General features: G+C 43.3%; 1 protein-coding gene across 2 annotated transcripts in view; it reads right to left on the bottom strand.

Annotated features, from left to right (window-relative positions):
- Nucleotides 1-26,890, bottom strand: part of aff2 (AF4/FMR2 family, member 2) — a 202,161-nt gene that overhangs the window by 58,358 nt on the left and 116,913 nt on the right. For both annotated transcript variants that reach the window (XM_079672330.1, XM_079672331.1), the window contains exons 9-10: nucleotides 13,645-13,699; nucleotides 3,238-3,275 (exon numbers count right to left, since the gene is read on the bottom strand). In XM_079672330.1, coding sequence (XP_079528456.1) covers nucleotides 3,238-3,275; nucleotides 13,645-13,699 — 93 coding nt within the window. The remainder of the gene's footprint in view (nucleotides 1-3,237; nucleotides 3,276-13,644; nucleotides 13,700-26,890) is intronic.

Below are 26,890 nucleotides of genomic sequence, written 5' to 3'. Positions count from 1 at the left end.
GCAGGCGGAAGATTCTCTTTTAATCTCTGCCACTGATCATTAAATACGTTATTCTATTTTCAATTTTTAGTTTTTTTTGTTACGTTTTGATTTCAAATTCAAGAATAAAAGAACTTCTCTAGATTTGCATCTTTTGAATCTTTAGTCGTGCAGTTTGCCTTGAACCTAAATTTAGTTCTGTTAAGACTTAAAAAATCTAAAATATTTTATAAAAATGTTTGGTATATAAATATTACATGTTATTATAGCTGCTAAATAATTATATTAGAATCACAAGTTACCTTTTTCTTAATCCACTGTAGTAAAGGTTGAAAGTAGCATACACCGAAAGCATCTAAACATGTTACGTGGGTTCTGAACACTTTTATATGGAAGTCCATAGGGGACAATATTTAAATGGTATCTTAAAAATAAAAACGTTTTGTTGACAATAGCATTACAATTTTCCATATGGAATATGTATTTTTTTTATGTATGTTGGTACATTTTGGTACACGCCTCACATTTTGGTACACGCCTCAAATCTTTTCAGATTTAACATTTACATTTTATTATGGTCATAAAATGCCTGATTCTAGTGTTAAAACAAAAGTTACATTTTTATTTAAATTTAAACTCAAATAACACCAAAATATGGAAAATGATAATGCTTTGGTTACATAACATGTTTGTGTCAAGAAAACACTATTATTTTAAAAAGTCCCCTATGGGCTTCCTAAGAAGGTTGTCAAATCTGTAATCCAATATTACGGCCAGAACAAAACGTTGCATCTAACAACAAACCCTCTTTATATTTACACATATGTCCGCCATATGTTCTGTGTTTATGGACGAACATCAAGTTTCATTTGTGTAAAGCCCTAATGAGACTATGTTTATTTATACAAATGTCCGCACTGACCTCCTATCGTTATGGATCTATATTTGAAGCTCATTCCTCGCCCCTAATCCCAGATGAGACCGACTGGAGATATTTATTCACCAACCCACAAATATTGGGTATAGAGGACATCTGCTACTTAATTTCACATGTAACACAGCTGAGTGTGTGTGTGTGTGTGTGTGTGTGTGTGTGTGTGTGTGTGTGTGTGTGTGTGTGTGTGTGTGTGTGTGTGTGTGTGTGTGTGTGTGTGTGTGTGTGTGTGTGTGTGTGTGCGTGTGTGTGTGTTTGTGTGTGTGATGGTGACTGGAGTTATCAAGTGGGCACCTGCCACCACAGATGCTTCAGTGAATAAGAGCCGCTACACCTGCAGAAAGCTTAATAGTGGCTGTATTTGCAATAACCTTCAGACATTACTAATCCAAGACACAATCTAGGATCCACACTCAAAACACCTAAACAACAACCTTTATCTTTCAGATTTAACACGTGATATCCACAGCCACAGAGACGTCTTTGACCTTAGCGCCGCTCCAATACAAAAAAATCGTCCGACACTGACTCCGGCTGCCTCCATTGTATGTTTCTGAGCATTTATTTATAGCGTATTGTATGCTTAATATTGAAAGTCACACACTGACCTTATACACTCTGCCAAAGAAGCCACCAGACAGTATACAGAAGCTAAATGTCCTCATGCAGACACAGCCAAAACAACATGAAACAAACTGAATACAACACACTCTTTGTGGAAAGTGTGAAGGTCTCTGCTCCATTTGAGATGTATCACTATAGATATGCCATAGATCAGTGGTTCTCAATTAGTCAGGCCTCGGGACCCACTCTTTCCTTTGTTAATAAATCGGGACCCGAAATGTTGAACCACTCAAATCTATTCAACAAAAAATCGTGCTGTAATATATAGGCTTTTCAGCATATAATATTTATTAAAGAGAAGGACAGAGCATATATCCCTTATATCCCTTCACAGAACTAAAGTATGATGGAATCAAAGCTGAACTGTATAACACAAAAAGGCCCACATGCTGAAAACCTAACCCCAGAAGGGGGGTCTGGGGGGATTCTCCTCCAGGAGATTTTTAGAAATACTAACATATAAACTACGCATTCTGGTACACTCGGAGAAGAAAATAAATAAATGTATTACACCCCGACATATTAATAATATTTTATGCCATTGTTTGTTTTTCACTTTGTTCTGACAGCTTGCTGCTCCTCACAGAGAGAAGAGTAAAGAAGAGATAGTCTGTGTGAATTACTTTAAATTGTGGATAAGGGTAGATAGCTCCCATTGTTCTGTGACCTGTCAATCATCAAACTGGGGGTCATATTTAATTATGTGTTCATTTTTATCTGAATTTGTACCCATGGATTTATAAAGAGCAGTTCTACCGCAACGTTATTCTCCGTGGGGACTTCCGGCAACAATCTTGATTCTGATTGGCCAGAAGACTCGAAAAAACCTCAGCAAAGATATTTTATTGAGAAGATGATCAATACGTGACAGAAGTTTTCAAAACCGTTTATGGTCTTCGGTACTTCCAGTCTAACGCCTACTGCATGCAAAGTGTTAAAAAATCGGACCTTCAAAATAAAAGTTTGGCTTAAAAAAAAAAAAAGACATTTTTTTTTTCTTCACTCACACATCTGCGACCCACTCGAAACGGGTTCGCGACCCACTTTTGGGTCGCGACCCACCAGTTGAGAACCACTGCCATAGAGTATAGCAGTCATTAAGTATTTTTGTAGGCCAGACCAGGAAGTACAAATTGCATGGTTCCCTCTGTAAAAAAGCAATTGGATTTCCCCATTGGAATTTGATATATTGAAGGAAATAAGCTCTGTGGCCAACACATGTTTATGATATTTACATAGGATAAACTCCACATAAAAACACTACTTTCTCATTTTTGTAGCAGAAATTCATCGCCAGAATAAAAAGCCAGTGCTAGGCTTTAAATGAACAACATCATGGTCGCATGGCTGTGCGTCACTAAGCTAAAGGGGGACTCGTGTCAGCGTGATGACATTTGGTAGATTCATTTAGTCACTTGCTAGCAACCGCTGTTTATATGACACATAGAAGCTTTAGACATTCACAAGTGCGGCGATTACTGCCGTATTTAATGTCGTAGAACAGAATGTGCAAATCTCTTCAGCTTGCGTTATCCACAGACCTTATTTCGGGCTTCTAACCACAAACACATTAAAAAACTGTCGACTTTAAGGCATAGGAACCGGAAGTGGTGAACTGTTTTTCTAGTAGTCATGACTGCAACACTCTATTGACATCAATAAATCCCAATGTTACAACACAGTGTGGCCATTTGTCTTACCTTATGGCTGTGCCTCTGGCTTTGGGCTTGTCAGACACCTGTCAATACACAGAAATTGTGAGTTTTATTATTGCCTTGATTGAACATAAAGTCAATAACTTCAGTATGCAGAGCATGGACTGAGTTGCTCTTTTTACAGGATTTCCAAGCATGCCTTTGCTAGCAGTGAAATATGGTAATATGATGAATGTTTGTGACACAACTGCATGAATGATCAACATGATGATGGATGTCTGTGTGAGTGTTGTCGGATCATGTTCACATTCAGAGGACGTTTGAAAAATCCATGACTGACAGTGAGGATGAGGGATGGAACAGTGGTCTTCTTTTATATTGATCCTCTAGTGGTTTAATTTAATGTATTAGGTCTACAAACACAACAGGGGAATAGCAGGAAAGTGTTCGTACTGCAGCATTTAAACAGCTTTCTAAAAAACTATTTGTACTCCTTATGCAATACTTTCTTCAATGGCATCTTCTGGATACTAAATCATGTTGCTGGTGAGACAAATATTATAGCCTCTGCTATTATTACTACGACTGTATCATTATCACTTCTGTTAATCATCAACAGAATATTACGGAGCTATTTGGTTATTTGTAATTATTACACGGCTTAATTCTGTTTGGTCAATTTGGACATTACGGATATCAGGTTTGTTGATTTGTCAGGACGTCAGACAAATCAACATAATTAGACAAACAGGAAGTAGTCAGACAGAGACAGACAGACAGACACATACTTTATTGATCCCAAACTAGAACATTCTTTATATTGGGAATGTTTGGTTAGGCGAAGCAATACTAGAATTTTGAAGTCAATACAACTATTTAAAGTGAGTCAAGTCATTGGTTTATTTAGCCTTGTTATAGTATATATAAGTATTTTAACTGTATTTTCTGGGGTATTCAACCATACCATAACTGACTGAATTTCACAAAAAGTCAAGTGAAGAAGTAATTGATTTATACAGGCTTTTCAACAGATCAAATTAAATATGTATAGTACAGTACTGTATATATATATATATGAGGTACCTCACAGGGAATAAAGCTACAGAATAAATCAGCGACTGACTGTACTTATCGATACAACTTAAGGACACCATCTAGCGTTTCCCTTTCACCCACTTAAAGCTCCACTGACCTTCACTTTTCTTCGCTCAATCTTCTCTCTTCATTCATCTAGGAGAAGAGGAGTAATTTTCCTATCATTAAAATGAGAAAAGAACCCTCCCTTCTCTTTATCCTCTCCTTCCCTTGTTTCCTCCCTGCCCTCCCTTCACCCCGGCCTCTGTTCCTCCTCCTGTATTTCTATTCATACTTCCCCTCCTTTCAGTGAAAGAATGGGGTGATTACATTTGTCAGTGAAGCTTTTCCTCCTCTCATTTTCTTTTCCTCCCTCCGCCAACTCAGAGTCAATTTTGTACTACATCCATTGCAATACCAAAACTCAAATTCCTGCAAATATCAGTCATGAATTCATCTCCGAGCACTGACTCCTGATGATTCTAATGAATTAGTGAAAGCTTTTCTTCCTGGCCTGTGGCCCGTTGTTTCTCTCCGGGTCTCTCTAAGAATAAAGTGATTAACTGGACCAGTGAGGGTTCTGATCGATCGATGCGTAGCTGCGGGCTAGAACAACAGACCTCCTCAGATCTTGGGCTTTGGGAGACTTGCAAGGGCTCACGGAGAGGATCTACCAGTGCATATATTTAGCTAGCTGGTGGTTTTCCTGGGATTTAAATAAAGAACAACCCAACCGGTATTTACTCACCCAATCTCCTCGGTAACAACACGTCTGCAAGTATTGTTCCCTGACAAAGAAGGCAAGCTGCTATTTCTTTTTTTTTAACCGAAAGCAGGAAAATTCAAGCCTTAGAGCCGCGCTGATTTATATTTCATTCGTCAAATCTCCATATCCTGTTCTTCCTGCTTCTCTCATGTGGGTGCAATACGTCTCAGTGTTTCACATGGGGACAGTTTTAACAAGATTTTAAAACACCCCCGCACCGTCTTCAAGTGTAGCCGAACAATGGATTCTTCGCTCGTCTCTTTACTTTGCGCAAGACACTTTATAAAGCATTTCTAACACCTGAACAACGGGTTCAAAATCCAGAATTTTCTGATGCAACCGTTGCGCGGAGGTTGCACTGCTGGAAATAAGGCAGCATCTGGATTCTCACTAGTGCAAAACAAAGAGACTCTATATCCCGAATTGTAGCATCTCTCCATCGGCTGCCAGCTGGATTTAACACAGCCGGTCCATCTGGATGTGCACAGAAATGATATTACACTTGTGTGCATATCTTTTTATCCTTTTGAGCAAACAGTCATCCTAGTTAGGTTGTGAATTCCAACCCCGTATAGACTAAAGGAACAAATGTTCTCTTCCTTACATTAGATGAGTTTTCTCTATTGACTCACCTGCCTTTGACCCCATGTCCTTTCCACCTCTCCCACTCTTGACCTTCTGAACTGACTTGTCTTCCTGTACTTCACACACGCTCCTGTTTGCTGTAGTTTGTGCTGATCCTGTGCTACACGTTATCTCTTTTTCCAAGTCCATTCGAAGCCTCTTATCTTTTTTTCTGGATGTATTTGGATCAAATTCTCAACTGTAGTTGAGTGGATATTATGGTGACCCATACCACTGGACACAACCTGAGTTAAGACCTACTGTAAGGCACAGCTTTAACTTTAAGGAAATTATTATAATTCTAAACACTGAATTTGAGCCTGTTTTAATTAACGTTGTACTAAATAATTGTGTCCTATGTATTTAAAAAAATCCTCCATTGCACAACTATCAAATTATTATTAATGAAGTGTAATTTCCGACTTGAAGAATACAGATTGTATGCCAGGGTTCGCGCAATATTTAAAAATCATGTTCACAATGTCTGCTGTAAGACATGAAAGTCTGTTGACATTAGTTAAAAGTTGATAGTGACCAGATGGATTCATCATATCATCAAAGTCTGACAAAATGTGCTTGGATGTGTGCAGCACAAGCTACACTAACCAGTTTTCTATGGAATAATGTTTGATATTATATTCATTTTCTTAAGCTATTGACATTTCTTTAAAGCTTAAGCTGTAGAGCTTAACATTTTCGCCTGTGAATAATTTTCGTGAGGGATGGCTATCTTGTGCCTACCAAACCACACATCGTGAAATAAGTCAGTTATTTTGTGTGCTGCCCTGAAAGAAACACATGATTCAAACAGCCAATCAGATTTGTTTCACCTTCCTAAAGTATGTCTTATGTTAGGTCATTAGACTACACCCACCCACCCATCTGATACTTCATTCACATCAACGGTGTTTCAGGGCCGGTTCGGAGCTGGAGCTTGAAAAGCACCAGGTTTTCCTGTTCACACCGCAGCGGAGCAGCCTCTTAGCTCCGGAATCCGGTTCGTTTCAAGCACCAAAAAATTGGGATCAACTCCTGAACCACAACAAAAAGCCAGCGTTTTATCCAGTTAGTACACAACGATGGAGAAACGTAACAAGCAGCAGCGGTCCACTGAAGAGACCAGCTATCTACTGTGAATCTGGTCTTCCGAAGAGGTACAGAGGAAGCTGGAGCACAATCGGCCATTGTTGTTGTTGTCGGTGTCAGCTGTGAGAGGTTTCCGCGCGGTTTGGCTTTATGAAGCAGGCACACAAACGGTTATGTCATGACGCAAACGATGACGCAATGACGCAGCACCAGTCGGACTCTGGGCAGTGTGAAAAGAGCCGGAGCTAAACCGAAGAACCGGTTCTGAACCTGAAAAGCTCTAGCACGGAGCTTGAACCGGAGTTGCGTTGGTGTGAATGAGGTATAAGTATCTCCACCAACAAATAGAGAAATACCTTTGTAAAGGTGCACTATATTTGTTTTAGATCAAATCAGTGTAGAATGGGCTTTTTTTGGAGAGGGGATTTAAATAGACAGGCGCTCAAACTGAGTATTTCAGGGAGAAGGTGAATATGTTTATTTGGCTGGACAACATGAGAAAAATAGTGTTTTTTCAAAGTATCTAAACATGTTTGGATGAAACGAAAAACACAAATATGAACCTGAAAATGATCATCATATGGCCCTTTTAAGTTTGATGTATTATTTATTGTGTACCTTTCGAGAACATGACTTTATGTTCTTGCAGCTAGCCGACAGTGCCGCGGAGTCTAGTAGATATGCCTTTATTCCTTTTTAAGCTGGACATTTTTCCCGGCTGCATCTGTATTTTTAGACAGAGCTTTTAAGCTCGACTTTGCTCTGACCAAGGTGATCTGTCATTGTGAGCTCGCGGAGAGAAAAATGGGAGAAATGCAGGGAGATAGAGAGACAAAGGACAGTCCTGCAGCAGTAATTGGGTTTCTGTTTTTCCGTCAGTTTTCTAAAGTCATTAGAAACATCACTCTTTCCTACTATCTCTCGTTTCCTGTCCTCTCTTCCATCTCTCCTTCCTTTGCTCTTTCTTTCGATTCCCTCCCCTCCTCCGTCTCTTTGCTCTGTGCCAAAAACATATTCATCATACTCCTCTGCTGCCCTCACAGCGTTATGCCACAGCATACTAATGACATTGTGCATCTGTGTGTGTGTGTGTGTTTTTGTGTGTGTGTGTGTGTGTTTTTGTGTGTGTGTGTGTGTGTGTGTGTGTGTGTGTGTGTGTGTGTGTGTGTGTGTGTGTGTGTGTGTGTGTGTGTGTGTGTGTGTGTGTGTGTGTGTGTGTGTGTGTGTGTGTGTGTGAGACTGTCAGCATGTGTTTGTAGTTATGTGTTTGCTGGTGTAAATGCTTGTGAGTACAAGTCGGCATGTGTACACTGTATGTATTTGTGTATTTGATAAAGAATGGCTGTGTGCTGTGCTTTACTTCAGGCTATGGAAGCTTGATAATGCACCATGCACTCATTTGCTATAAGCCTGTTAACAGCATGCATGGACAAAATGCCACTGGATTCATCTCAGCCTCTCTCCCTCCATCTCTCTCATTATATCTCTGTTTCTCACTTCCTCTATCTTTGCTTCCTATCTGCATTGTTTTCCAGTTTGTATATTATTTCTTTTTCCCTCTATGTTCCACAAACTTAAACCCTTTTTGTATTTTTTTCCCTTCAATTTTCTTTCTGTTTATGCTGCTCACACCCTGTGTCTGTGACAGGAGAAAGACATTGACTGCGAGATATAAATACGGAGAGCAAATATGTGGTGGATATGTAAATAAATAGTATAATATGTTGGAAAACTCCTGTAGAAGACACGGTGAAATACAAAAAAAATCATTTTCGAAGCTCTTATCCTGTGTATGTATTATTTGTATGGTTACTGTTTTGTATCAACAACTCTAAACTATCAATATTTTTGATGACTCAATATCATGATGAGCGTGTAAACATATGTCCAATCAATTTATGATTTACTGCACCTATCATCTTTTTAAAACAATATTCTTCATAAATATTTGACAGAACAGATCCATTGCCATTGACTTACAAAACACACAAATTGAATATGACCATGGGAGAGTTCACCGTTTTTGGAAACATATCTACTTGGGTAGGTTTAGAAAGAAATCTCAGTTTGGTTTAAAATATTTAGTTTCCTACAAAACTTGGTACATTACGATAGTTAAGTATACTACATACGTAATTTGAGTACGTTACATAAGTGATGTGAGGTAAATATATGTTGTTAGTTTAGTATGCAACATAGGGTCCGTAAAGTATTGTTGTTGTTACTTTAGAGTTTCGTTTATGCAGTAGTTCCACAATACTTAATTTAAAACAATATTAACACATATTTATCTTTTAACAAATATTGTACCTCCTACATGTGAAAAGTGGTCCATATTGCAATTTTGGATTACATTTGAATGAATTGTGCAGCCTTAGTTACGTATGCATGTAACAAATGTGATTTCAGTTAAACAGTGCAACTTATTTAGGCTCGTTAGAATTAGTCAATGTGTTGATTTTTGAATTCACACAGGACAGAGACTCCTGAGTTTAAGTCCTGTGTTTGTGGCTTTGTGGACGTGTAGATACAGACCCCCACCTACTGTACACCTCCCTCCCACATGTTGCAAGATCAGGAGGCAGAAGATGATGAAGAAATGAAGAAATGAGACCCAAATCCGAGCACACACCTCCTACTACAGCAGCATATTGCTCTGCTAGGGACTGAAAACCACTAGCGAACAGTCAGGTGGAGTTTTATACAATGATACATATCACATTAGATAAGATACAATAATGTAAACTCTCCTAAGTTTAAGGTGAGTCATCAGAAATATTTAAATGTATTCAAATAAAGAGAGAAAAGAAGGATTACATTTAAGGAGCGATAAATGCATTGTGATGCACTTCTGGTAAAAAAGTGAGACAAATCCAGAATGATAATCAATTGTATCGAAGTGCATTGCGTCTATTCATCCAACTTTCAAAGACTAATCATATGCAAACTCGATGATTAAGGGGACCAATTGCTACAGTTCTGAATCCACTCTAAGTATCTGTAATTAACAGATCTACTTTCTGCATAATTATAATAGCTAAAATCACTATAAATGACCTGCCATCATTTACAATTATAAAATCTACCATCATTGTAATTATACAATCAGAAGGGCAGTTAAAAGGAGATGAGGAGAATCGGTATCTTTTCATTAAGAGAAAATATCTGGCGGACCCTTTGATGAGCGCTGATATCAGTCCGCACAGTCAGAGGGTGGGGGGGGGCAGCGGCGCGACCCCCACTGACTGCTTTGAACCATCTCTGGCATCATTACTGCATGATGATAGTGATTAAAGGAGGGAGGGCCACCGTGACAATTTCCATACAGAAGAAATCAAGACAGGAAGAGCAGGACAACTGCTGGGTGACAAACATGAACTCTGTGACCGATGGACCCTGAACTCAACGTGGGGAAACACTGCTAATAATAATAAAACATCAACATGATGTCTTGTCTGTGTCTGAACAATGATGCAGTAGGTATAGACTCAAACTCAGACAAAGTGTTTCTTAATTATATAGACTAAAGTGTGCCACCTGACGGGAATAGATAATGAGAGATCTTAGCATGTTGAGTTACAGTCAACTAACGATTTGTTCACCAAAACCCTAAGAAAGCTCTTTTAAGTCATTTCAAAAGCTTTTATTGTATGGCATAATCCCATTAAACGTGATAAAAAACACTCTCTGGTCTAACATGACTAAGAATAAGGGTGTTTTAATTGTTTAAAAGTAAAGTGTTAGAGTTTGCTTTTTGTTTAAAGGTCCCATGTCATGGCCATTTCTACTGATCATAATTCCATTGTTGAGGTATACTAAAATAGATATTGTGCAATTTTCCAAACTCACTTTTGTTTCTCATACAGCATCTCTGTATAGTATGTGTATTCACCGGTATTCACTCGATGTCCTAAACGGCTTGTTGGAGCTCCTGCCCCCCCCCCCTCCTTGTGAGCCCAGTGATTGGTCGGGACGTTGCGAGGCTCGCTGCTCAATGATCTGGCTTACTGGTGTGGTTTCCGGGTCGGCGATACAGCGGGACAGCGCGAAACTCATCCTGAGCACACACAAACACTCACAGCCGAAGTAAAAACAATAAGTGTGGCTGAGTAAGAAAAAGGTTTATAACGCTGTGAGAATGGGTCTACGGAGAGCATTTCTCCGCCATCCCAACTCGTCTATTACCAACCAGGGAGCTCTAAGCAAGTCAATGGGACTCCCTGTTAGTTGAAAATGTACGCTAAAGGTCCCCCTACTGCGTTTGATAGTGACGCCAAGGGACCCTGGTGTGTGAGGAGCTCCACGGATACAAATGGAAAAAGAGAAATCTCCAACGAGGCGTTCTGGGGCAGCATAGACAGGTCTTTTCTGTGTTAAGAGTTTTACTCGCTACAGGGTGTACTTTGAGGGTTTGTGACTCTGCAGACCGTTTACATGCAGAAAAAGCTACATAACACACAAGGGCACAGGTAATAACCGGAAAGGCATGACATGGGACCTTTAAATTGATCCTTTTCTAAAAGGGTTACTAGTACAGGAAATAATCTTGAGCCCAAGCAGGGTCCTACCATTTTTTATCAATGAAAAACTCTGGACAAATTAAGAGACCACTGCCGCATTATTAGTTTCTCTGTTTTAACTTTTAACTGAGAGAAATATATGTCTTTCTATTTATTCTATAAACTATTGACAACATTTCTCTGTGTTGGAATTCAGAAGACACTGGAATGGAATGGCTGCCATACATGTAGAGATTGAGAGTTAAGAACATTTGAGTGGTTTTCCAGAGCTATATGTATATATTTAACTTGATGATTTACCTTTGCATTTAAATGACGGATGGATGTTGTTCATTTATGTTTTTTTTTACATTCAAATGTTTATCTTTGATGACTTATCTTCGCTCTTTATCCCTCACATGGTTGATATATTGATTGTGTTAGAATAATAAGCTGTTATAAATATCCATCTCTTTCTAACAAGAACAAACTTCTACTCTGCCCTATTCAAGTCTATACCATTTTCAAAGACTTTCCAAATGGGCACAGTGAACAATTACTCTGAAAAACTATTTTATTGGATTCCTTTGATTGCTACAGAGAATAAACTCCCAAAAGAGAAATTCGCTCCGTAGGGAACACAGGGATTTTAGCCTTTGCAGACCATTTACAAACCTATATAACAAACTACAGAAAAGGGGAACCCCAAAAAGCAATATACGACCCCTTTAAGTATTCACTGGTTATTATTTATTTGGTTAAGTCTTTGCATTCATGGTGTTGTTTGTTTTGACCTGAGTAAAGCAGACTAAAGGTTCTCTAACCTGTTCAATCCTGAACCTGTTTTTCAGGTCTCAGGCTCGAAAATGACATTCCAAGAACAAATGACCATATCTTCCCTTCTGAAAAGGTTGAATTAATAATCGTTGTTCTCAAGTAATGATAAACCTGTGAGTTGGATGTAGAAAAGTCAGAATCAATATAGATGTTTTTTATTTGAAAGAAAATTCAGATTGAACATAGTAAAAAATAAATGTAAATTGTAGTGTCCGTTCAAAAATACTTTTGTACTTATAGTGAAAACTAACCTTGGATGATGGGTTAGTAGACTAAAAGCTTTAGGAATCCAAAGTAAAACATATAATAAGTACCCTGTGTCAAGATTGATGCAAAACAAGTGATATTTGAACTTTTTAGAGAGATTTAGCAAAAAAGAAAAAAACTTCGGGGGTCATTTGGGTGGATTTTCCATATCTCTGGCCCCCCTTGGTCGATTTTGACGAATTAAATCTCTTTATAACCGCTAGAGCCAATGGAATCGAGGGACAGTTCTACACACACAAACACGTTACCAAATAAGGAGTGAACCGGAAGCTGCATACACTCTGTTGGTTACCATTAGCAGCTAACTTTTTTTCACCGATTTTAACATAAACATTTAATTATGGATTATAAATAACTTTTTCAAAGCGACAGACACATTATTAACCTATGGATTAACCGATTCAGCTACATTTTTTCTCGTTTTAATGCCATTGAACACGTCTTTTGATCAGATTGACAGCTACGGTGAGACAATCTCCCATAAAAGCTCCGTAAAGGTACGTGTTGTGATGTCTGTGTTTGCTTCCCCTGTCGCGAGTTCGGATCGCTTAGTGATGATACTCTACTTAAATAATCTGTGGAGTCTCAGCTTTAATCGGATATATTGTATGTGCAGTTACGATAAGTAATAAGGGTATCTTTATCTTGAGTTCTGTGCCAAAGTCATTAATTTAGACTCATTTAGTTTTGCTTTGGTAAAAATGGTTAGCTGAGATTCTTCCCGTTAATCTGGTGCTACACATTAATAGTTTCATAAAAAAGCGTTGGGGGGGCCCCCTGTGGGGCTTAACAGGCTAAGTAAGTTTGGCTATAGTTAACCCGATTTATATCAAACTTAGTAAATACACATTTTTTACCTTGACGCTCTTCATGTGTCCTTCTAGTTTATTGGTTTCGACACTGTTGTGATGCCAGCTGCTGTCAGTTTCACCAAGAACTGTAATATATTATTAAATCTGACACATTGGGAATTGTACAAACAAGTATTCTTGTAGAAACTTTTTCATTGGCCTCATTCGGAAAAACGTGCAATACATCCATATTTTGAGACAAGGACACTTGAGGAAAGGAAACAATGTTTTCGTTGTCTGGAGGTTCTACCAAAATATAAGCCAATTGATGTTGGTTGGATACTTGGATCCACTGAAAAAGAATGGATGCTTTCAGAGAGGGGCTGACTGTTGGACCAATGAATGAGTAAATGTCACATATACAATGCTAAACTTAAGGTCAAGGATGTGGATGGAGGACAGATGGAGCAATGGATGATTTTTGCACAGACAAATGACCGGAGCTCACCTGCTGTTCGGCCTCCTCCTCGTCGCTGCTGATCTTCAGGTCATCCTCCAGCATTCTGCACGGGGACAAAGGGACACGTGTTAGTTCTGCGGCCCTGAACATCCCCCGCCCCCCCAGTCTGCTTGTATTAAGTCAGAAGTGCAGAGTCTTGATCTGCAATTGCCTTTGAAGAACCTTTCTGGCAAACCATTTAATTACACAGCAGAAGAAGTGCTGGTTCATGTTTGCAAATTTCGTCGCAAAAAAAAACCAACCAGATGTTCTCCCACAGCTCTGTGAGAAGAGCCAGATTGTTTTTTCACCTGGAAACTTTCTGTCTGATAAACGCGGACATACCACCAGAAATTCCTTGGACGCTGAGATCAGTCCCTCCGCCAGGTTACGAATATTTCATTGGGGGCTTCTAACTCAAGAAAAAAAAGACACGCTTATTGTCCTGTTTTCTTTATGAGCCTTGTTTGTTTTATTCTCCCCACGTTACAGATGAAATTCCAACAATATGCGGGTCGTGATAAAGATATACGAGACACAGTCGATAACATGACCCCCCTCGGAGCATCACCTGCTCCTCACCGCACAAATTATTCAGTATTTATGTGCTGTGCAACCGCAAGCTCCCTTGTTTTATTGCTTTATATAAACCTTCCACACAAACTACTGTTATTTTTAAGCTAACACTGCTATTGTTATGACAGGAGAATCCCCTAAAGGGATTTTTACTGCCTCGCGAACCACTCTTGTCAGTGCCTGAAAAAAAACACTCCCCAGTGTTGTGGTGTTTTCAGTTGGAGGCCGTACGAGTCGTGAATAACCGAAGCACAATGAGAAAAAAAAAAGCTTTGCAGATAAGGGGCATGGCGATGATAGATATGTTTGAATGAATGAATAATGGATTCATGTTTTATTTCATAAGAAGGGACAGATGGAGAGGGGGAGATAGGGAGTGAGATGGAGATGATGACGGGCAGAGAGAAGAGGAGAGGAAGCATGGAGGGGAAAGGAATCAAATACAAGAGGACAGTTGGATATAAATGAGTTATGGACTGAAGCATTGTGGCACGCAGAGCTCAGAAAGCACATTTCTATAAGGCTCTTAATTGCCGTCATAAAACAGTCTTTATTTCCGAACGTTTAGTGGTATTAGAGCTCTGTTACTTCTGAAAGATTGCCTGCAAAGATTTTCCGAAGCTAAATAAAAGTTGTGGTAATGACTGATTGCTCAAGAGAATTCCAGATGTAGTGAAAAAAAAATAGTATTTACAGGGAAAACTTCCAAGTTTCTCCAAATTCTTGTAAATAACTACATTTATTTAGACCTGCTCTCTGTCCTATTTGGCTTCAATGTGAGACAGACATCTATGTTTTTGTCTAAATTTACTCCATTTTGATAATTGCTGCGCTGACTTCGACAAAGATGTTATAATTACTTTCTGTACTTGAAACTTGTCAAAGTGTCCCGAAAAATGTAAAAACAATGGTGTGTGGCAAACGTTTTTTTGTACGCCACACAAACTTTGTCAGACTTTCTTTATTCCTTGTGTGTTACTGGATATTTGTACCTATTTGGTATTAAAAAAAACATGGAGAACATTTTAAATACTCTTCGATTAACTGAATTTTAAAATTCCATTGATGGAAGTGTTTTTTGAGCTGGCCTAAGAACAAAAGTATATATAGATGTATAATTGTATTTAAGGACAAATCTGTAATTCATGTGTCCAAAGACTAAATATATTATGACACGGACACAATCAAGTATTTATTGTCTAGGAACTTATATCAAGTTTAATATAAAGTTCAATATCAAAGATATAAACATGACAAAAATGGACACATTGTAAGCACTTTTCCAAATATCTTTAAAAAGTCCTGAACTTGACTTTTAATGAAGGTTCATGTGATCTAAAAAGGTAAAAATCATACTTTTAAGTATTTGCGGTAAAGTATGTCCATTCCAGGTTATAAGACTCCTGTCCAATCAGAGCATAATGTGTGGCATTGTTCCTTCTCATACTGAATGTCACAAGCCAAAGTTACAAACACGCGTATATGAGTTTTATAGTATATGCTGTATATATATACGTATGTTGAATTGCTTCATGTGTTTCCATGACCATGTGTATGCAAACTGGCTAGGTTGGCTGATTATTCAGAAATGGAATCTGATACACAATATATGAGTTCTTATGTTGCCAAACACACAACACACACAGCAGGATTGGTGTGTGTGATGCTGTGTGAGGATATGTTTTTTTGCTTTCAGTGTGAGCCTCTTGCTGAGGCCTCGTTGACTATGCTCACTCCTGCTGTGCCTTATTATTAAAGAGTAATACATGTTGTGTACGGTATACGGATATATCCCTGTTTACACTAAGATGCATGAGAAAATGAACATGGATTGGCATATTATGCATAAGCATTGCTTACATTTCACGAAAAATGTACATTAACAGAATTTGCATTGAAAGGTTTATTTTAATTTTTGTTCAACATAAAACACTTCTTTTATGTGTTTTTTGTATTTTATTATGACCAGTGGCGGCTGGTGGAAAATATCTTTGGTGGGGCTATGGAAATGGTGACAAAACCATGTGTGTGTGTGTGTGTGTGTGTGTGTGTGTGTGTTTGTGTGTGTGTGTGTGTGTGTGTGTGTGTGTGTGTGTGTGTGTGTGTGTGTGTGTGTGTGTGTGTGTGTGTGTGTGTGTCAGTCATACTTTCCAACCCTCCCGATTTTCGCGGGAGACTCCCGTATTTCTCCCGATTTCTGACTAAATCAGATTTACTCACGACTGTTTCCACTCTGACTTTAATACAGCTACACCATTGTTTGGTTTCCATGGTAGCGCGTCTCTTTAGCAGCGCGCGCAACTCAAAGTCTGAGAGGGTGAGGAAGATGAAAACTGAACAAGAATCGACAACTCGACCCTCTGATCACTCCTTTCCTGTAAAATACAGGTCCAGCCCACACATATGCTCCATGGTGCCACAGGCATTGCCCTTACAACTACAATAAGCATGCAAATGTTAATCTACAACTCCGGCGATCCACTAGCACCGGAGTCCACACCTGCAGACGCAGCCATCCCCCACTGTAGCGTCACCTTGGATACGAGTCTAAACAACTCACAGACACACAGGCCAGGGCGCTGAAAGGGTGCCCTTTAAGCATCAGATCTGACGACGCTGATTGGCTAAAATTATGTTTCGGCGGCTTAGTTTACAGATAGAAACAGTCAGCTAACTGTTGGCTGCTGCTGCTCTGGCTGAGGGCTCCTTTCTACCGCCCGGACGAGAGAGGGTAATGATACACGCTGCGGCCAGGCAGGAAACATGTGACTTATCAGTAACTTTAGACATCGTAAAACAATTTTAAACGAGATTTTATTGTAGATTATACATTTTACTGATACCAACTATATAATATTTACCTAAAAAAAAAAATATAAATATATTTTTGGGAAATATATTTTTAATGACAATCAAACATGTGGGAAGAGGGGGGGCGGCGCCCCTATGGGCCGGCCGCCACTGATTATGACATTTATTTCAACATATATCATACAATGTTTATTTTTTGTGTTTGTCTTTAATGGAGCATTCTAGCGTAATCAAGTACGAAAATCGATTGTACTTGTATAACCAGAGTGACAATAAACTGTTGAATCTCAGATGCTTATTAGCATTGCACTCACTTGGTGGCAGCTATTTCCCCCCCAAAAAAATCAAATAAAGTGCATTCAATCTCCAATTGGTTAAATACAATAATAGTAGCTGCTTACTGCATACTTGCCAACCTTTAGACCTCAGAAATCGGGAGCAATGCAAAGTTGGGGTGCTCGTGGATCGCCGGAGCTGTTAGATTAACATTAATGAAGAGTTTATCGCCGGCCACTAGAGGGCAGTGTCACTGCTGTCGCTGCCCGGTTATGCCGTGCTCTGACCCGGAAGTGCCGAGCGGCCATTTTAGTTCAAACATTGTTCATGCACTCCGCCTCGAGTTGAGACGTTCGTCCACTCATTCATGTAAGACTGTTTCCACTATTATATTATACCATATATTATACTATATATATATTATACTATTATACTACTATACTCTGTTTCGTGGTATATATTTGTGTTGATTGAATTGCATGGATGTAATACTTTGTCAGCTTATCTTGCTGCATTATTCTGTTTTAGGGTGTCGTCATCCTTGTCAATAAATCACCGAAACTGACATTGAGGAGTGTGTTTCTTCATGACGACACCATGGTCGTTGTTGGATGCCCTGTCCCCGGCTGCGAGTTCAAATCCGATGACTTGTCTGAAGCACTCGTCATTGCTATATTGACGATTCATGGATGTAGCCACCAGCACGCAGCGCCTGTCATGGCCGCGCCAGCCCAGGCCCCAGCCCCTCACGGCCCGAGACTCGATCGGCCCAAAGTTGATGTGGGCGTGTCAATAGAGGAATGGAACGTGTTCATCCGCCGTTGGAATGTATTCCGCGCCGGCTCAGGCATAGGGGACGCACAGGCCCCCTTCCAGCTGTTTCAGTGCGCTGGGCCTGTACTTGGAGACAGCCTGTTGAAAGCCGTCCCCGACGCCGCTTCCGGACCCTTGCCAGACCTGATCACCGTCATGCGTTCCCTAGCTGTCATCCCAGTTGCTACATGCGTCCTGCGCACCGAACTACTTCAGTTACGCCAGGAACGCGACGAGACATTCCGCGCATTTGCTGCCAGAGTGCGGGGTAAAGCAGAGACATGCGCATATAATGCGGTATGCGAGTGTGGTAAGGACGTGGACTATACCGACCACATTATCCGCGATGTGCTGCTCAATGGCATCTATGACTCGGACATACGCCGCGAGACGCTAGGGACAACTGACGTCCTGGTCAAGCCAGTTAATGACGTGATTGCACTCGTCGAGAACAAAGAGATGGCCCGTAACGCTCTCCCGTCGTCCTCCCTATCAGCCATGTCGTCATTCCGGCGCTTGAAGACGACTCCACAGGCGAGCCCCGCCCCGAGCCCCGCGGACGGGGCTAAACGTGCCTCGTGTCCGGAATGTAAGAACGTCTTTAACGTCTTCACGGAGGGGCCTCGCGGGTGGAATCCTAAGCCTCACCAGGTGTGCATCGGCTGCTACAGGGCCCGCCGACAACAGAGGCGTCAACAGCCGTCATCCGACAGTCAACAGGCCGCCATGGGGTCGGAGCTGGTATCCCAGGTCTCGTCGGTGCAAGCTGGAGCCCGCCCTGGCCGACGTCGCGGGAGCCTTCCCCGACGCCGCGCCCCTACGTCGCACGGCTGTGTCGACAGGCCTTCACCTATCATACTCGAGCACCACATCTTCTCCAAGGGCGAATGGAGGCGAGCCAGGCTGAAAGACCACCCCCGGGCGTTAATCACCATCTCGATGGACATGCCAGTCGGGCCGAGGGATGGCACCAGCAACCGGGGCTCGGCCGACGGAGCTCGAATATCCGCCGTCGCAGACACTGGCGCGCAGTCGGACCTTTGGTCTCTGGAGGAGTTCCTGGCCTGCGGTTTCGCGCGGGACGACCTGCGACCCGTCAGCCTCAGCCTGTTGGCCGCCAACCGCTCCCCTATAGCCATCGAGGGAGCGTTCTTCGCTAGGCTCTCGACGACCTGCAGCGGGGGCCGTACTACATCCTGCCGTTCCATGGTATATGTGAGCAGCTCAGTCCGGGCCATGTACCTCTCCTACGAGTCGTTGCTCAACCTCGGCCTCTTGCCCATTAACTTCCCGTCGGACGACGTTGCAAGGGGGCCCAAGGACAGGCGTAGCCCTGACACGGCTGACACGCCAGTCCAGCCCCTGTCCATCAATGCGACGAGGTCAACCAACGGCGGCTGCGTGGGGCCAAGTGACCCCGGGGACGCCCAATGCTCATGTCCTCAGCGCACGGTCCCCCCGGCGCGCCCCGCAGCACTGCCGTTCCCTTGTACGCCAGAGAACAATAACCGGATGAAAGGTTGGCTACTCGGGAGATATGCCTCGTCGACATTCAATACTTGCCCCCATCGGGCACTACCATGCATGGAGGGGCCGCCTATCGAGATGCACGTGGACCCCGCAGCTACGCCTAAGGCATGCCACACCGCGGCTACGGTGCCTCTACACTGGCAGCGGAGGGTTCACGATGACCTCCTGCGGGACGAAGCCCTTGGGGTCATTGAACGCGTGCCGTACGGCGAGCCAGTGACGTGGTGCCATCGTATGGTAGTCACTCGGAAGCACGACGGTTCCCCCCGCAGGACCGTGGACCTCTCCCCCCTCAACAAGTTCTGCCAACGTGAGACCTTCGCCACTGAGTCCCCGTTCCACCTCGCACGCCGCGTCCCGAAGGGCACCTGGAAGACCGTCACGGACGCCTGGAACGGCTACCACAGTGTTCCCCTGCGTGAGTCGGATCGCCACCTCACTACCTTCATCACGCCCTTCGGCCGTTGGCGCTACACCAGGGCACCACAGGGTTTCCTGTCGTCAGGGGATGGCTACAACCGTCGGTTTGACGCCGTCCTCTCGGACTATGAACACAAGGAACGTTGTGTGGATGACACCATCCACTATGACACCGACCTGGAGCAACACTGGTGGAGGACCATCGACTTCCTGACGCGTGTCGGCCGATCGGGGATCGTGCTGAATCCGGACAAGCTTCAGTTCGCGGAGAGGTGCGTCGACTTCGCTGGCTTCAGGGTGTCGGAATCTACCATCGAACCGCTCCCAAAATACTTGGACGCCATCCGGGACTTCCCCACCCCAGGCTCCACGACGGACATCAGGAGTTGGTTCGGCCTTGTCAACCAGGTGGCTAACTACGCCCAGTTGCGTGACACGATGGCTCCATTTAAGCCGTTCCTCAGCCCACGCTGTGCGTTCCTATGGTCCCCCGTTCTGGAGGAGGCCTTCCAGACGTCCAAGCAAGCCATAATGGAGGCCATCCGCGAGGGCGTGGAGATCTACGACATGCAGAAGCGTACCTGCCTCCGCCCTGACTGGTCCATGCGTGGCATTGGCTACTTCCTGCTCCAGCAACATTGTCACTGTGCCTCGGGCATACCGGACTGCTGTCCAGGAGGGTGGAGGGTCACCCTCGCGGGCTCGCGTTTCCTGTCCCCTGCGGAGCAGCGCTATGCAGCCGTCGAGGGAGAGGCCCTAGCTGTGGCATGGGGCCTGGAACAGACGCGGTACTTCACGCAGGGGCCCGACAACCTCGTCGTGGTCACCGACCATAAGCCGTTGGTGAAAATCTTTGGCGACCGTACGCTGGATGAGATCACAAACTCGCGTCTGTTTAGACTGAAGCAGCGCACCCTCCCATGGCGCTTCGACATTGTGCATCTGCCTGGCAAGAGCAACTATGCCGCTGATGCCACGTCGAGGCATCCTTCCCCCTCGGGTTCAGCGAACGGCCTCTCATTGGGGCTGCCGAGCGGGCCTGACGCCATGGAGTCAGCACTCATGGCCTCCATCCGCGACGACGCACGGGAGCTCGGAGCCGTCTCTTGGCCCCTCCTCGCACGGGAAACAGCGGCTGATGGATGCCTCGGCCACCTCCTCCAACTCATCGAGCAAGAGGGTGGGATTGACGTTAACGACCCTGCCCTGGCGAGTCTGTCATCGGTCTGTGAGTCCGTCTACGCCCAGGACGGCGTCCTGCTCTATCGGGACCGCGTCGTGGTTCCCCCATCCCTCCGTGGGAGGGTCCTTCGGCATCTCCATGCCGCTCACCAGGGGACCTCAGCCATGGGGCAGCATGCCCGAGCCATAGTTTACTGGCCCGGGATGTCCGGGGACATTCAGGCCACCAAGGACGGGTGTGCAGACTGCAACCGCAATGCTCCGTCACAGGCGGCTACACCCCCCCGGCCGTCCCCACCCCCGTCCACGCCATTCGAGGCGGTGTTTGCTGACTTCTTCGACTATGGGGGCCGTCACTACCTAGTTGTCGGGGATCGGCTCTCGGGCTGGGTAGAGGTCCTGAGCTCTACGGCGGGTACTGCCCTGACGGGCTCAGCTGGCCTGGTCCAACACCTCCGGTCGTTCTTCGCCACCTTCGGCGTACCGGAGGAGCTCTCGAGCGACGGTGGTCCGGAATTCAAGGCGAGCCACACCGAGGACTTCCTCCGCTTATGGCACGTCGAACACCGTGTGTCTTCCGTTAGCTTTCCGCAGTCGAATGGGAGGGCGGAGGTTGCGGTTAAGACTGCTAAGCGCCTCTTGATGTCCAACACCGGCCCGTCGGGCAGCCTTGATCAGGACCGCTTCCTGCGCGCTATGCTGCAGTTGCGTAACACGCCTGACCCCGACTGCGACCTCTCGCCAGCACAGATCATCTTCGGCCGCCCACTTCGTGGCTCGCTCTCCTTCGTGAACCGCCTCGAGAAGTTCTCGAACCCGCATATCCGCCTGCTATGGCGCGAGGCATGGGCGGCGAAGGAGGACGCCCTTCGGACCCGTATGTCCCGTACCACCGAGTCTCTGGGGACTCACTCGAGACCGCTCCGCCCATTGGCACTCGGCGAAAGGGTATTCCTCCAGAACCAGCAAGGCCCGAGCCCCCACAAATGGGACAGGTCGGGGATCGTGGTGGAGTCGCCGGGCCACGACCAGTATCGGGTCAGGGTTGACGGTTCGGGACGTCTGACACTGCGCAACCGGCGGTTCCTCCGTGCCTACACGCCGGCCACACCCTGCGCCCGCGAGCGGTCGGCTGCGCCGTCGCCGCCGCCCGCTGCCCTGGGTCATCAGCCCCCACCTATCCACCCGGGCTGGGCGACGCCCCAGGGGATCGCTCAGCGGCCGGCTGTCGGGCCCCGCGACTCGGCTATTGGCGCTTCCCCACCGACGCCTGCTGATGGGGCGTCCTCTGACCTCGCTGTTCCTACGGGTGCCTTCCTGGGTGCACCGCTCCCGGTGCCGCAGTCGCCGCCGACGCTGCCCCAGCCGACTCGGCCGGGCCGCTTGAGGAGGCCGCCTGCACGTTACGAGCCCGAGTCTGGCAGCTGGATACGGGATGTAGACCGTTAACCTATTCCGGCCCATAGCTTTCCGGTCTGGGGGGGATGAAGAGTTTATCGCCGGCCACTAGAGGGCAGTGTCACTGCTGTCGCTGCCCGGTTATGCCGTGCTCTGACCCGGAAGTGCCGAGCGGCCATTTTAGTTCAAACATTGTTCATGCACTCCGCCTCGAGTTGAGACGTTCGTCCACTCATTCATGTAAGACTGTTTCCACTATTATATTATACCATATATTATACTATATATATATTATACTATTATACTACTATACTCTGTTTCGTGGTATATATTTGTGTTGATTGAATTGCATGGATGTAATACTTTGTCAGCTTATCTTGCTGCATTATTCTGTTTTAGGGTGTCGTCATCCTTGTCAATAAATCACCGAAACTGACATTGAGGAGTGTGTTTCTTCAATTAACATGCTTATTGTAGTTGTAAGTGCACTGCCTTGCGGCCTGTAGCACCGTCCTTGATGGAGCATATGTGTGGGCTGGACCTGTATTTTACAGGAAAGGAGTGAGCAGAGAGTAGAGTAGTTGTCGATTCTTGTTCGGTTTTCTGTGAATATCTGCCTCACCCTCAGACTTTGAGTTGCGCGCGCTACTAAAGAGACGTGTTACCATGGAAACCAAACAATGGTGTAGCTGTATTAAAGTCCGAGTGGAAACAGTCGTGTGTAAATCTGATTTTGTCAGAAATCGGGAGAAATGCGGGAGAAATATGACCCCGGGAGGAAACCGGGAGAGGGCAATGAAATCGGGAGTCTCCCGCGAAAATCGGGAGGGTTGACAAGTATGGCTTACTGTCCTCCTCTGAGCCTAACCCTGCCACATGGTTGGTGAGCAGGCACCAGAGCCAGTACTCTTTACACTGAGCACAACAGAGAGTGAATCCTCACCCGACCACTGGTAGTGCCTTGCTCTATCTATGCTCAGCGATTGTAAAAACAACAGTGGGTTTTTTCTGCTGCTGCCGGCAGGTGAGACGCCACACCGGAGGCTGAGCAAACAGAAAAAGCTGACTCGGCTATACAAGATTCTTCTCCGTTTCTTCTGCTCTGTTACAAGCAGGGGTTGAATTCAACCGGGGCTGTCAGGGGCTCAGGTGCCTCAATCTGACGTTATCAGCCTCACACGTCTGTACATGTATATGCTTACATGAAATGTGTTTAAAGTGGTTGCTGCTGCATATCAAATCGAGTGCTTTTCAATGCCGTGGGTCTGTGACGTTGTTGGTAAACCACCCCACCCAGTATCTTGAAACACAGTTCGTCTCGTTAAACATAATTAAATGAGGTGCCAGTTTGACTCCTGGGCGCTGCTGAGGTGTCCTAGAGCAAGACATTAAACCCCAATCTGCTCCATGACACCTCTTCACTCACGCTCAGACTGCGTGTGTGTTTCGGCCCATGTGTGCGATGTAAAAAAACGAAATTTCCCCGCTCGGATTAATAAAGAATCTCTTAATAAAAAAAATCTCTATTTTTGTACAGTATGTAGCCTCTTACTTTTCAATTAAAAATGCAAGATTTGTGTTGATTGTATTTTTAATTATGGATTTATCATATTGCAATGCATACTGCTTATGTATTATTGAAATGTCATTTTTTTCCAATATGGTCCAACCTTTATTTTAACATTAGTAGGATTTTGCTAAGTAATAATAAATAATGATGATTCGAATATTGTCCTAAAGCACTTGTGTTTATCATTTGGCTATCATCATGCAGGGTAAAGCTTATTCAGGGTGTACACATGTAGTGTATCTTAACTTCTCTTTAGCAAGATTGCAAGGATATGGTGATTGAAAAAGGGCTCGTTGAAATGTACTCGATATTTAAAACGTTGTTTATGGCGTAATATTGTAATATAGCTATTCAGATAACAATGAAACAGGATTGTGGGCTTTAGGCCTGCGCTTTATGAATAGCATGCAGTTTTCCAAACATCATGTGATCAGTGTAGTGAAACTCTTGCAGTGGGAGGCACTTTCTGCTTGGGATGCACCGAATATTCGGCCACCGAAAATTATCGGCCGAACATGGTTAAAAAGGCCCTTTCGTCCGACCGAATGTCAGAGAACAGGGTTACGTTGATCATACTCCGCATATTTGTCCGGGTGTTTTGATTTCAAGTGGTGGAGTAATCCCGAAGTGGTGAAAGTTTTTGCAGTTACACCTCCTCGAGAAATGTCAGCTGAACAAGTTTACAAATCACAATCCACGCCTCTTTCTCTGATATTTTGAAATATCTCCAAGCGGCAGACATGTTGGCTGTGAGCCAGCCGCGAGCATCGTCGCCGCGTTTTGATTACGTCATCACAACAACACGTTAGGTTTCCAAACTTATAGGTGCATTTGTTGTTGTTGAAGGCCTGGCTGTTACAGTCTTTATTTACACTATTTTGTTGTAGGCCTACTGGCCTAGATGTTTATGCAGTTTTAAAGCACCTTCCTTGGCTTTGTTCTGAATGCACTTTGTTGTAGTTATCCTACAGAGAAAAGAAAATGCACTTGACTTGGAATTAATGTACTGTATGCATTCAAAAGTGCTGAATAAAGGTTTTATGGACCCATAATAGTGATTATTATTTAATTTAAGTTTTGCCATAATCATGTATTTAGCCATAATCAGGTAGCTGAACAACATTGGTAAAAAAAATTAATATATATCTATATATTTCTATTAATCATTTTCGGCCTTTCGGCATTCGGTTTTCGGCCAACTGTTTCCTATTTTCGGTATCGTTTTCGGCCAAGAATTTCCCATTCGGTGCACCCCAATTTCTACTCTAGTAACAACTTGCTTTTGTCTCTAATATGGCATTAAAGTATGGAGCCTACTGTCGGTAATCACAGTTAGATGTGTTTTCTGTATGGTCGTTATAGTGAACATTCAGTAAAGAATACAGCAATTAGCCTCAACAGCATAATTACTCCTCAATAAGACGAGTGAGGCCTATTCATTATAACCAACATTTTACCCTGTTGAGCATTATGTGCAGTAAACTAGGCATTGTTTTTAACCAATAACAATTATTTCACTCTAATAAACAAAACAGCAGTTTTGCTTTAATACAAGATGGGGGAAATTACACTTTAGGGCAAACAATAGCAATCAAAAGAAATAGGCTTATTGTCTTTGGAAGTAAAACAGTGTACTAAGACATTATAAGCACTGCAGCTCCAGCAGACATCATCCTAATGGAGATATAATTAGGGGGGTAAGTACATACTCAAACAGGAGGACATGAGAGTTTACATGCTGAATTACCGCTTTTAGACTGCATTGACTTTTTCTTAACTTGCAGGATTTTTACATCATCTTCTAGCCATCAAGTCTGCTTCACTTTACAGAAGCTCTTCTTTTTGATACGATGCTTGCCCAAATGTTGCTCCTTTTTTAATTAGCTTTCTTCAAATTTATAAATAATGCATTCCACTAAGATCTTTAAAACTCTCATTAAATATGACAGTGGATAGAGCAGAAATCCTCTTCCCCAGATGAAGAAAGAAATGTAAAATTTGGAGAGGAAAAGCTAATCCTTTTTTTATGTATGTCATTATTTTCCTATACTGTTGGGTAGCTTGAGAATTTTAACAAGTGATGAATTAAGTTTTATCTAAACCTACAATAAGATATTATTTGTTGAGTAACAAGTGAAATATGTTCCACAAGTACGTAGTAGCTGTGTATCATAGACACAGATGCAAAAATACATATTTTTCTCCAATTTTGTATTTACTATAGTCCCTCTCAAATTTATAACTGACTGTTTGCTGGGGTTTTGTCGTTGTTGTTTTTGTTGTTGGTGAATATCTATACTATTTAGCTAGCTGAAATCACAAATGTCACTAGCAGATAATAAACTAAACTAGTTTGCTTATTTAGCTAATGTTAGCAGCCAAAAACGTGTTATTTAGTTTCAGCTGACTTGAGTCAAATTAGTCTAAAATACATATTTGACAGCTAGATATGTGTTATGCTAAAAGATAGAGGCTAAAGCTAAACATGGCTTTCTTTCTATACTATTTTGATGGCTGAGTTCACAACTGCTTCTAGCAGATACTCTGGCAATACTAGCTAACCGACTGAGCTAACATTAGCAGCTTAATGTTTTGGATGAAAATGGGTTCTGGCTGATTTTTTTATGTTTCAAGCTGACTTAATTATTATAATAGTATTCTTATATATGCAATTAAAGG

This window comes from Notothenia rossii (genome assembly GCF_949606895.1).
Source record: "Notothenia rossii genome assembly, chromosome: 3".
NCBI lineage: Eukaryota > Metazoa > Chordata > Actinopteri > Perciformes > Nototheniidae > Notothenia > Notothenia rossii.
Note: the sequence above shows the minus strand (reverse complement) of the source record. Positions and strands in the feature narration are given on the sequence as shown.